We start from the raw sequence: 12,416 nt of genomic DNA on the forward strand, positions 1-12,416 counted from the left end.
CAGAGCAGGTGTTGGGGAGAAAAACATGCAAGCATGGAGGAGAGAAGAATTACTGGGTAGAAGTGTAATACAGCTGACCTGCCTGGGTTACTGCTGCTGGTGGTCATTCAACATCTGACACACACCCCACTACATCTTGGAAGGAAGCCTGGCCCACATTGCCACCTTGTCAGAGTGAAGGCTCCAATTAAGCACTTATCAACTTCACACCCAAATACCCTGGATATGGGACTGGATGCCTCCAGTCATCTACTTTCCTAGTGGAACAGGTACAAATGAGAATGTTCTGGAATTAATGACCAGGTGGCAAAAGGAATGACATTGTGAGGTGGCTCAAACCAGCCTTCTTAGACCACACAGCTGGGATTGGCCATGTCTTGCAGTAACCTTCCCAACAAGACAAGTGAAAGGGGATATCCCTGGAGAAAATCCCTGCCCCAAATTCCTTTGCTTTCTAGTTTCTAAAACAACAACAACAAAAATTTCTTTCAAATCCCTCTCAAGTTCTTATTTCACTCTAACTCCACCCTCTTTCCCTCACTTTCTGCTCCACTTACTTTCCTTGGGTGACCGCAGCTTATGGAAGGATCAATGTATTTTTAAAAAATGCAAGTCCTGTGGTACTGAGGACACAATTTGTGCTTAATTTGCTTGGATGAGTATCACAGAGTAGACTCCTGCATATATTGCTTGAGGTTCACTGAAACGGGTAAGGAGAAAGTGGGTTGCGAGACTTAAAAGTCTTCTGATAGAGTCTCCACTGAGAATTCCAATGGCACAGAGTCCAAGATCTCAGCTCATGCTGCCTCCCTCCAAAAGGGGAAATTTGTTGCACTCCTCCAAATGGTTCTCAGATTTGACACCCTTGGGTTTGAAACCGAAATATCCAAACCAGCTGTTGACAACATATCCACCAGCAATAGCTCTGCTAGTAATCACTGGACTGTGGTCAAAAATTTCTTCAACTAAACAGACTGCGCCACTGTATTCTGTTGCCAGTCCTTCTGAGCCTCCTACCAAAAGGATAGTTGCCTAAAATTTGGGGAAAATATTAACTGTTAAAGGAAACTTTAAGCCTAGCAAGAGTAGGCAACAGCAAGATCTCTCCACAAATTGTATACCAGGATTTTCCTCTAGAGAACTCTCAGAATGAACCAGACTGTTGCTTAACCAGGAGAGGTTGTTTTATCGAAAGAGAACATAATACTAAAATAATACACACATATAAAGAATAAATGCACACTGGAAACAGACGTGCAAGATGTCAGAAATAAAGAGATGTGAGGGAATATATAACAGGGGTTTGGAGGAGTTATAGCTGTCAGTCCAGGAGAAGAGCAAGACATCCAGTATCTTGGGTGTGCAGTTGGGATCTGGGAAAACACACACAGACTAAACTCTGGGTGCTGATTTTATAGGAAAAATTATGTCCTGTAGCAGGTGATGTGATTGCCCCTTGGAACAATCTACTGATGGTATTAGCTGGGGGTAAAATAAGCTGGGAAATGTTGCCTGGGGTTCCCAGGAAAAGGCAAAGATGTTGGGGGGTGGGAACCATTAGCCTAACAGACACCCTAAGGCCACCTACCAAAACAGCAAGCCAGACTTGTGCTTAGCTGCCAGGATTGGCACCACACTCCATCCCAACAACACTTTACCCTTTTCCATGGATCTCTCCATAGCTGCTGTTACGCCAAATCCGAGGCCGGTTCCATGTGTTCCTTCAGGTTGGGCTCCATCCAGGGATACAATCACCAACTCAATCCCACACCAGGTATCAAAGGCACTGGATCTCTTCTTCCCCATCTCCCTGTTCTTCATTCCAAGACCGTCACCGTTCATGAACCTTGACACTGCTATGGCACTGCTATGCTTAGCACACCAATTGATGCTTCCACCAGCATCAGCTATTTCCGCTCCACACTCTTTAAGACGGGGACAATTTTTGAATTCCAAGTTTCCACCCTCGAATTCGGCATCCAATCAGATGGCTGATACTTCCACAACTCACACATATCCACTGGTTCCAACTCAGCTCAGTCTTCCACCTGAAGATGCTTAGACTGATCCATCTCTTTGTCCAATAACTCCAAACTGGAGGACGGGGAAGCTCCTTAATCAGCTCTTCCCCCTTTGATCACTCAACTGGGGACCTGTCTCTGTCAGAAGGATCCAAAGCTTTTCTAGAGTTTATTCAGTGGATGGTTGCAACTTTGAATATACAAATTACAACAGAGATTCCAAAGGTTACTGACATTGAACACCAAGTCCTACTGTCCAATTTCCCTCCTGCTCAGGTTTTTCCCATGCTGCCAGTACCTATACAAGCCCTGAAAGAAGCATGGGATAAGCTGGAATCTACAGCATCTATCTCTAAATGCCATGAAATGATTTATCAAGTCTTTGTGTCAGATTCAAAATTTCTCTGTGAACATCCACAGCCGAACGGCGATTGTGCATTCATCTTCCCTGACCTGTCAAACCAGGCATTGACTGCCCCCCAGACAGAGAGGGCAGGTAGCTTGATGCCATAGCAAGGAAACTCTACGTTTACACTTCCATCTCAGCCAAAATGCTTTGCTGTGCATTTTATACAGCTACCTACATCTGTTACTTGTCATCCCAGTTACTGCTTTCAATATCTGAACTCCCGCAGACTTCTAAAGAAGAAGATATTGGATTTATATCCCGCCCTCCACTCCGAAGAGTCTCAAAGCGGCTCACAATCTCCTTTACCTTCCTCCCTCACAACAGACACCCTGTGAGGTGGGCGGGGCTGGAGAGGGCTCTCAAAGCAGCTGCCCTTTCAAGGACAACCTCTGCCAGAGCTCTGGCTGACCCAAGGCCATGTTAGCAGGTGCAAGTGGAGGAGTGGGGAATCAAACCTGGTTCTCCCAGATAAGAGTCCGCACACTTAACCACTACACCAAACTGGCTCTCCTCAACATTTCAAGAGTTTTCATAAGCAAATCTCCAGTGTTCAACATGCCGTTTCCTACTCTTCCATATCCCTAGCCGCTGTAGTGGCTTTCAGAAGACATAGCTGGTTGCGTTCCACCATGTTGCAGCCAGATGTGAAACTGAAGGTTTCACTGAAGAAAAGACTTGCCTTTTGATAGTGAGGGTGTTCCACACCACAACTGATACCCTGATTACAGTAAATGATAATCATAAACATGCTTGCAATCTGGGAGTCACTAATCCACCGTCCCAGCGTCAACTGAAATCATGTCAGTGGAAGTCTCAACCCTCAAGGTGCCAACATCAGGATACCTGGAGGAAAAAGTCTTTCTCCTCCAAGTGGCAGTCTCAAGCCCAGATGTACACTTACAGACCTAAGTCTTCCAACACCAAGAAGTCTGCCCAGCCACTGAAGGAAGCAATGTCTTTGACCTTCAGATTCACACTGTAAATGCTCCTGTACCCACCACCATTCCACCTGTAGGGACCTGTCTACAACCCTTCCTTACCAACTGGGAGGCTATAACAAACTACTGGGTCCTCACCATCATTCTTGTGGGGTATGCCATAGAGTCCATTTCCCTCCTCCATCTCTTGTTCTCCTCAGGTCCTTACATTTTAGCATGCGCAGACACAACCCATTCAATGTGGACTATCCGGTGCCTTCTGGGTCTTATGGTTACCACAACCTTTGTCCTTCCTCATGCTCAACTCCACATCTGCCCTCTGCAACAAGTGGAATTCTAGTATCAGTGGGCAAGATACAAACACAGTTGATTGCATGGTGTCTGCTTGCAAGGGTAATTGCACGTGGTAATCATCTGTAGTAGAGATGACTGGTTATCACATGGCAGTTGCATGGGAGTCTTCCATGGGGCACATGCAAATTATGTTAGGAGCTGGTTGTTTATAGTATCTGGCCACACTATGAAGCAAATACATCCTGTTCCAATTGACTGTGGAGATGTGGTCATATTTTTGCTCCACTTTCTGACCAGACCTGTTGTAAACAAAGGCTTCTAGTGTATTCTGCCATGGAATTGTATATTCTGCAGTGATGCCTGCAAAACTGCAAGTTTAGATATATCCATAGATCCTCTTTTTGAGCTATCCTTATTGGACAAAATCCTGTGAATTTTTTTCCTTTTTGCATGCCTAGTATTTACAGTTTTCACAATACATTACTTGAAATTATTTCCAGTGTGTGTTAATGAAGTGTGCAGTATGGATGCTAACATAATCTATCATGTTCAGTATCTAGCATGAATATCATTCTCCTGTGACAGACAACTAACCTGAACCCAGCATCTGTCTGGTTTTTTTTGTCCCTTGAATAAAAATAAAGTACAAAGATTATTGATCTATGAATGCATGAGGATTTCCATTCTGGTAAAAATAATTAACAGCATCCAATTTCCATGCACAACTGCATGTGCATCCAAGTTATGTATGTAGCTCCAAAAAGCACTGATTTTTTAAAAAAGTAAATGGAATCTCAAAGACTATGTGGCAGAAAAGTAGAAACCCCATTAAAGTTAAAGGGACAATTTTTGCACAACCATAGTGTGCAATATTTCTTGTTCATCTGTGCATTTCTTGCTTTCCAGAGCGATGAGTTTCAATCCTTTCAACAAGAAAAACTCTCCTGGATGAGTCCTCAGTTGATAAGTGCTAAGAAACTATTGCAGAGCATCACTGAGCCACGTCGCAGGTGCCTTGAGGAGCTTACTCTCAGGAGGGACTTTGTCAACTGGGTCAGAGAGGCCCTGGAAGGTAAAACAAGCAAATCTGATGAGTTTATTTCTTGGCATTAATTGGAAATTATTCTATATATTCAGAAAGATTTTCATTTATATTTGATATACCAAGTAGTTGTCACACCTCCACATCTTCTTCGTGGTCTCTGTGCATTCACACTCATGGGATAGTGCGCCTGCGCCGATCCCCGAATCGGTATCTGAAAAAGCCCGGGATTTTTCCGCGCTCGGCGCCAATGAGCATGCGCAAGCGACCCACTGCGCATGCCCACCAGCGCCCGCGCGGCAATCCCGCCAGTTCCTTTCTGACCGCTGCGCTGAGAGGTTTACCTTTCCGTTTCCCCGGTCGGTGAGAAGTTTTTTGGCTTCGCCTTTTCTTCTCGTTCTAGCCCGTTTACCGTTGTTGTTTAGTAGTTAGTTGTAGTTCATAGTTGTTAGTTAGTTAGTTAGAAAAAAAAAAAAAAAAAGCGTCTTGTGTTCGCCCGCCGGACGGCCTTTCGGGGCGCTTCGCCCGCGCTTTCCCCCCACTCCTCTTTTTCTCTCTCAGATTGTTCTGGGGAGTTTTTTTGCGGCTACTTTCTATGGAAAGTCGCTGGGGGTTTTTCAAACGCTGTCGTGCGTGTGGGAAGAAGATCGCCCCTCCAGACGGTCATTCCCTGTGTCTACTGTGCCTGGGAGAGGCCCACCGAGTAGACTCGTGCCCGCATTGTCTCCGCTTTTCGAAGCAGACGAGGAAGAACCGGGCGGCTCGATTATCTGCGGCACTGATCGAATCGGCGCTTACACCCCATCGACCGATGGAGGTATCGGCACCGAAGTCGTCCGAAACCCCGGCCCTGGAGCTCGCATCGGTCGATGCGGCTCCGATACGGAGTTTGGACTCGCCGGAAGAGCGTGGCTCCACGAAACGTTCCCTTGAGGGCTCGGTGGATACGCCCGCTAAAAAGCGCCAGGAGGACTCGGGGACCCGACCTCCGAAAAAGGCGAAGTCGAAGGAGAAGCGAAAGCGACCCCGCACTCCTTCCCCATCGGGCGGTGCGTCGACATCGACGTCGACAAAACCTCCGAAAAAACCTCGGACGCCTCTGCGCCGTAGCCCAGCTGACCAGCAGCGCCTGTCGGCGTCGGAACAAGAGCCGGAAATCGACTTAACCCAACGGTCTTCGTCTTCGGGCTCCCGTCGTCGCTCCGAAAGCGAATCGGCCTCGGAGGTTGATGCGTCGGCACCGGTGATCGACCCACCATTCAAGCCCCGAGTCAGGCGAGACACATTCTATCCTCCTCAACGCTTCCCGATACCACCGTGGGAGCAACGCAGGTGGCAGCCTCCCTACTCCCGGTACGAGACCTGTCGTTGGTACCCGGACGACTACCACGATTGGGAGCAAGCATCCCAATTTTCATCGGTGTCGAGGGTATCCCATCGGTCTCGGAAGGCCTCTGCGTCGGCGTCGGTTCCCCCGGATCGACAGTTGGTTCCGGTAGATGTGGATCGAAGACCACCGATCCTTCCACCGCGAGAATCGACCCCGATGCTCTCGGAGCACTCCACACACAAGGACTCCTCGTCGTCGGAGTCGGAGAGTGAAGTTCAGGGATTGGAGCCTTCACCGGGTTCCCAGACGGCCGAGGATCTCCCGATCTCGCCGTCGGAGGATCTGAAGTCCTATGGGGACCTTGTGAAGCGGATTGCCGCCACCCTCAAGCTGCCTGTGACGCAACCGGAGCCAGTAGTGGACGACAATGTGTTCGATATAATGCAAAGGAACACATCCACTGCGGTTGCCCTGCCAGTGACCAAGGTGATCCTCCAGGTGGTCAAAGAGCCTTGGGCGCGACCCTCCTCGACGCCAGTCTCATCGAAACGGCTGGACCATATGTATAGGGTCCAAGAGACTGGGGCTGAGTTCTTGTTCACCCATCCGCGCCCGAACTCGGTGGTCGTCTCCTCCTCTTCGAAGGCAAGGAAGGTCCACTCCTCCCCACCGGACAAAGAAGGGAGGAAGATTGATGGAATGGGCCGCAAGGTCTACTCCGCGGGGGCACTCGGCATAAAGGTGTCTAACTATGCCGCCTGCATGGCTAGATATCAGTATGCCGTGTGGGAACAACTTTCCCCCTTCCTTTCCTCGTTAACTGAGGAAAAGAGGGCTGCTGCAACCAGGCTACAAAAAGAAGGTCTCGCTGTGGCCAGACAACAACTGGCCGCAGCAAAACATATGGTTGAAGCCTCGGCCAAACAGATTACGTCTGCAGTCTGTATCCGACGGCACTCCTGGCTCAGGTCTACCACGCTCCACCAGGACACTAAGACCTTCATCGAAGATCTGCCGTTTGAGGGTGACGGGCTCTTCAGCACCACAACTGACTCGGCGCTGCAAGAGTTCGACAAAAGTGTCAAAACCTCTAAGAACTTGGGTGTCCAATCTGCTCCTAAGGCTTCCAAATCCAAGCAGTGGTCCAAACCCTGGACCAAGAAGCCTTATCAGAAGTTCTGTCCGGAGCAATGGCGTCCTCGCCCTGCCCAGTCCGAGCGATCACCCTACTCGGGTAACGGCAGGAACCGTTATGGATCACAACCGCCCAGCAAGTCGAAGGGGGTTCGCTCCCAGAAGCAGGGGGTTTGACTTCTTCCAAGCACGCGTCGTCGTCCCCGTTGGGAATTCATCCATCCGCCTACGCCCTTTCCTGCCTGCCTGGGAGTTGATCTCCACAGACAGGTGGGCTCTGTCCATCATAGAAGAGGGCTACAAAATAGAGTTTGTTCAGACCCCAAACCAGTCCGTGGTAGTCACCACTCCCCCTTCCCCACCTCTGCTGGCGGAGGTGAACAACCTCCTACAGAAACAAGCCATAGAGGTAGTTCCACCGGAGGCCAGGACGGGAGGTTTCTACTCCCGGTACTTTCTGGTTCCCAAAAGGGACGGGGGCCTAAGGCCTATCATGGACCTTCGGAGTCTGAACAAATTTATTCTGTACCAGAAGTTCAGAATGGCTACGCTGCAAACAATCCTGCCCCTCATCAATCAGGGAGACTGGATGGCGACCCTGGACCTCAAGGATGCTTATTTTCATGTCAGCATCCATCCCGCGTTCAGGCGTTTCCTACGGTTTGCAGTGGGTGCTCGTCACTTCCAATTCAGGGCCCTGCCGTTTGGACTGTCTACTGCTCCTCGGGTGTTCACGAAGCTGATGAGTGTGGTGGCTGCCCATCTTCGTCTGCAGGGAGTCGTTGTCTTCCCATACATCGACGACTGGCTTCTTGTGGCGAAGTCGAGGGAGAGTCTAACAACCCACATCGCTACCACTCTGCGTCTTCTTGGCACCCTAGGGCTGCAAGTCAACCTGGAGAAATCCCATCTCACTCCCTCAAAGACAGTTCAATTCATAGGGGCTCTGTTGGACACTCAACAACATCGAGCATTCCTCCCTTCGCAGAGAGCGAAGGGCATCATCAATCTGGTGCAGCTACTTCAAAGGCGGCGGTGGGGCACGGCTCAGCAGCTCCAGCGGATGCTGGGGTTGATGGCCGCGACGACAAGCGTGCTACGTTTCGCAAGACTGCACATGAGAGGCCTACAGATTTGGTTCTTGCGCCACTTTCGGCCTCTCAGAGACTCACCTCGAAAGAGGTTCACCATTCCACCCGGGACTCTCCGCTCCCTGCAATGGTGGGGAACAGAGAGCAACATCCGTCAAGGGGCCCCTTTTCATCTGCCGACCCCTACAGTAACCATCGCTACCGATGCCTCCATGTGGGGGTGGGGAGCCCACCTGGAGGAGCTGTGTGTGGGAGGCAAGTGGCCACCGAAACTGAGCCGGTGCCATATAAACTACCTAGAACTGCTAGCAGTTCACTTTGCCCTTCGATCGTTCCGTCCACTGCTGGTGGGACAGACTGTGGCATTGCTTACGGACAATACCACTGCCCTGTGCTATATAAACAGACAGGGGGGGACAGTGTCTCGCAGGCTATGCTCACTGGCGATGGATCTCTGGGAGGAGTGTCTCCAGTGGGACATTTTTGTAAAAGCTACACATCTGCCGGGGGTCCTCAACATACAGGCGGACTCTCTCAGCAGGGGTGGAGCCTCCCCACACGAATGGGAACTGCAATGGAGGTTCCTAGAGCCGGTGTTCCAACTCTGGGGCTACCCACAGCTGGATGCTTTCGCCACAGCGCAGAACAAGAAGTGCCCATTGTTCTGTGCCAGGGGAGGTGCGGATCCGGCTTCCTTGGGAGACGGACTTCTACTTCGGTGGGAGGGCTGGTTCCTGTACATGTTCCCGCCCTTACCTTTGCTAACGAGGGTGGTCCACAAGTTAGTGCAGGAGAAGCCACGTTGCATTCTGGTGACCCCGTGGTGGCCCCGTCAGGGCTGGTTCTCGATTCTGCTCCAGCAGTCGAGGGGGACCTTTTACCAGTTCCCGGCAGAACCGGACCTGTTGTCGGCCCAGGGAGGGCACGTGCTCCATCACAACGTGCCGCACCTGAAGCTGACAGCGTGGTTCATCGACCACTAGACTTCTCCACCAGGGTTCAACAAGTGCTCCAGAGTAGCAGGAAACCTTCCACCCGTGCCTCTTACGAGAGGAAGTGGAAAAAGTTCAGTGACTTTGTGGTTGACTCTCCAGTGTCACCTGACACTGTTGGGCTGCCCACAGTTTTTGAGTTTCTTTTGTCCTTGGTGGATGAGCGGCTGGTATTCTCATCCATTAAGGTCTATTTAGCAGCTATTTCTGCTTTTCATGATTCAGTTGAGGGTTACTCTGTCTTTGCTCACCCGCAGTCCAAGAGATTTATGAAGGGATTGTTCCGCCTTCATCCCCCGTCTAGATCCCCTCCACAGCTGTGGGATTTGACTTTGGTCCTGGACAAGTTGACTCGTCGCCCCTTTGAGCCTATGGCGACATGTTCCCTGCAACTTTTGTCTTGGAAGACTGCATTTTTAGTTGCCATCACTTCGGCACGTCGTGCAGGGGAGCTCACAGCGATGCGGTGTGACTACCCATACCTTGCCTTTAGAGAGGCTGGAGTCTCTCTGGCCCCAGACATTACTTTTCTCCCGAAAGTAGTTTCCCAGTTTCACCTTAACTTAGAGGTTTGGTTGCCCACCTTTTACCCTAGCCCTTCCTCGGATGAGGAACGCAGACTGCACGCGTTAGATGTTAAGCGTGCCCTCCTGTTTTATCTAAACCGTTCACGGGGTTTTCGTACGGACAATCAACTTTTTGTTTCCTACTCTGCCCCAAAGTTAGGGTCCAAAATTTCTTCTCAGAGACTGTCCAAATGGCTCACTGAGACGATCAGACTTTGTTATTTGTTGGCTAAGAAGCCTCTACCTGGACCTGTTCGTGGACACTCCACAAGGGCGATGGCCACGTCGGTGGCATTCCTGAAGGGTGTGTCCCTTTCCGATGTCTGCAAGGCGGCTACCTGGTCTTCTCCGCATGCCTTCATGAAGCACTACGCGCTGGACGTGCATGCTCAGCAGAGGACTCGGTTGGGAGCTGCGGTGTTGCAAGCTGTTTCTTCAGGCTGACCGTCTTCCCGCCTCCAGGTATGCTTTGCTTGCTAATCTCCCATGAGTGTGAGGCACAGAGACCACGAAGAAGATAGACAGGTTGCTTACCTGTAACTGTAGATCTTCGAGTGGTCATCTGTGCATTCACACTACCCGCCCTCCTTCCCCGCTGCTGACGGTCTCTCTTCAGTAAAGGGGCTTTCAGCGGTCAGGGAGGAACTGGCGGGATTGCCGCGCGGGCGCTGGTGGGCATGCGCAGTGGGTCGCTTGCGCATGCTCATTGGCGCCGAGCGCGGAAAAATCCCGGGCTTTTTCAGATACCGATTCGGGGATCGGCGCAGGCGCACTATCCCATGAGTGTGAATGCACAGATGACCACTCGAAGATCTACAGTTACAGGTAAGCAACCTGTCTTTTTTCAGCCTTTTATGCTTATTGTATTGAGACTTGCAAGAAATCATTTCAGAAATAAATTGGATGGTGTTCTTCCTCTGCACTCTTCCCCATCACCTTCTCCATTTCTGAGTTTCTCCTCCCATTTTGTTCCCGTATTTCATACAACCTCTAATATGCTTGTACAGCCTCTCCTTCTATCATACGTAAGCATTCATGTGTACCAACCTTGGACTATCACATATGCAAGCAACTCTGCCTCCAAACTTTGTAGACTCTGTGCACAATCTCTGTGCAGTTCCTGCATGCAAACCCTACCTTGGAGGATATCAGATGTTTTGGCATGCTTTTTTCCCCATACTCTGGGGAGCAGGTATTGACTGTGCACACTTGGAGCTGAGAAGAAAGTGCTCTCTCTCTCATTTCCTTTTCAGCTGTCATATTGTCCATACCTAGTTGTGTTCTCTCCTTCATCTGAACTCCTCTGATTTTTGTCCTCTTTGTCTTTTATTTTCAGTGTTTCTTGAATTTCTTATTCTATCTACAACAACAAAACTATTACATCTTCTTCGTGGTCTCTGTGCTTCACACTCATGGGGTATACCACTTGTGCTGATCCCCCCAATCGGTACCTAAAAAGCCCGGGATTTTTCGTGCTCGGCACCAGTGGGCATGTGCAGGCGTCCCAATATGCATGCTCACCGGAGCCAGCGCGAGGATCCCGCCAGTTCCTTTTTGACCGCTGCGTTGATAGGAGCTCCTTTCGATTGCTCCGGTCAGTGCTGGTAATCCTTTGGATTTTTTCACTGTTATATAACCCGTTTGTTGTTTTTTCTAGTTAGTAGTTAAGTACTATAGTTTGTTGTTGTTTAAAAAAAAAAAAGACTTGTTGTTGGACTTTGCCCTTCGGGGCTTTATTTGTTCCCCCATTCCCTCAGAAATCATTCTGTGTGGCTCCGATGCCTATGGAAAGGTGTTGGGGTTTTTTCAAACATTGTCGCAAGTGTGGTAGCAAAATTGCACCTCCTGACGGTCACTCCCTCGGCTTATTGTGTTTGGGCCAGGGACACTGAGTCGACTCGTGCCCGCTTTGCTCGAGTTTCTCGAAACAAACCCGCAAAAACCAGGCAGCAAGGCTATCAGCAGCACTTGTGGAATCGGCTCTTCGTCCTCCGAAAATGGCAACGGGCCCGTCGGTATTGATGGGGGAAGCTACCCAGACCCCGAAGGTTACATCGGTCAATCCATCGTCACCAGTGCAGACTGAGATGCCGACCGAGTGAGGCTGACCCACAAAACGACCCTCTGAAGGGTTAGTGGTGACTCCGGCCAAGAAGACGATTTGGGGACCCGGTCGTCTCTCCCGAAGAAGTCTAAATCTAAGGAGAAGCGGAAGAACAGACGTTCCCGCACTCCTTCCCCTTCTCGGGATGCTCCTATGTCGACTCAAACTGCTCCACCCCGGAAGATCCCGGCATCTTCGCGTCTACAGAGTCCTTCGGTGTCGAGAAGCTGAGATTCGCAGCCGATCCATCTGTCGGGATCTGAGCAGGAGATAGACCTGACCCAGCGCTCACATTCCTCCAGATCGGGGTCGCGTCATCGGAGCGATAATGGTTCGGTATTGGATATTGAGGCTTCGGTGCTGAACAAACCCTTGGCACCACTTCTGCCGACTAGGGGACGGAGAGAGCTTGAACCGGCTGCTATGGTTTGACGTTTCCCCCCATCTCCGCTGTGGGATCAACGTCAGTGGCCTTGTTCCTATGGATACCCATAC

At 50.2% G+C, this 12,416-nt stretch overlaps 1 protein-coding gene across 1 annotated transcript in view; it reads left to right on the forward strand.

The window, feature by feature from the left end:
- Positions 1 to 12,416, forward strand: part of LOC132581016 (E3 ubiquitin-protein ligase RNF213-like) — a 199,079-nt gene that overhangs the window by 61,375 nt on the left and 125,288 nt on the right. The window contains exon 19 of the mRNA XM_060252036.1: positions 4,569 to 4,734. Coding sequence (XP_060108019.1) covers positions 4,569 to 4,734 — 166 coding nt within the window. The remainder of the gene's footprint in view (positions 1 to 4,568; positions 4,735 to 12,416) is intronic.

This window comes from Heteronotia binoei, chromosome 13, assembly GCF_032191835.1.
Source record: "Heteronotia binoei isolate CCM8104 ecotype False Entrance Well chromosome 13, APGP_CSIRO_Hbin_v1, whole genome shotgun sequence".
NCBI classification, from domain to species: Eukaryota; Metazoa; Chordata; class Lepidosauria; order Squamata; family Gekkonidae; genus Heteronotia; species Heteronotia binoei.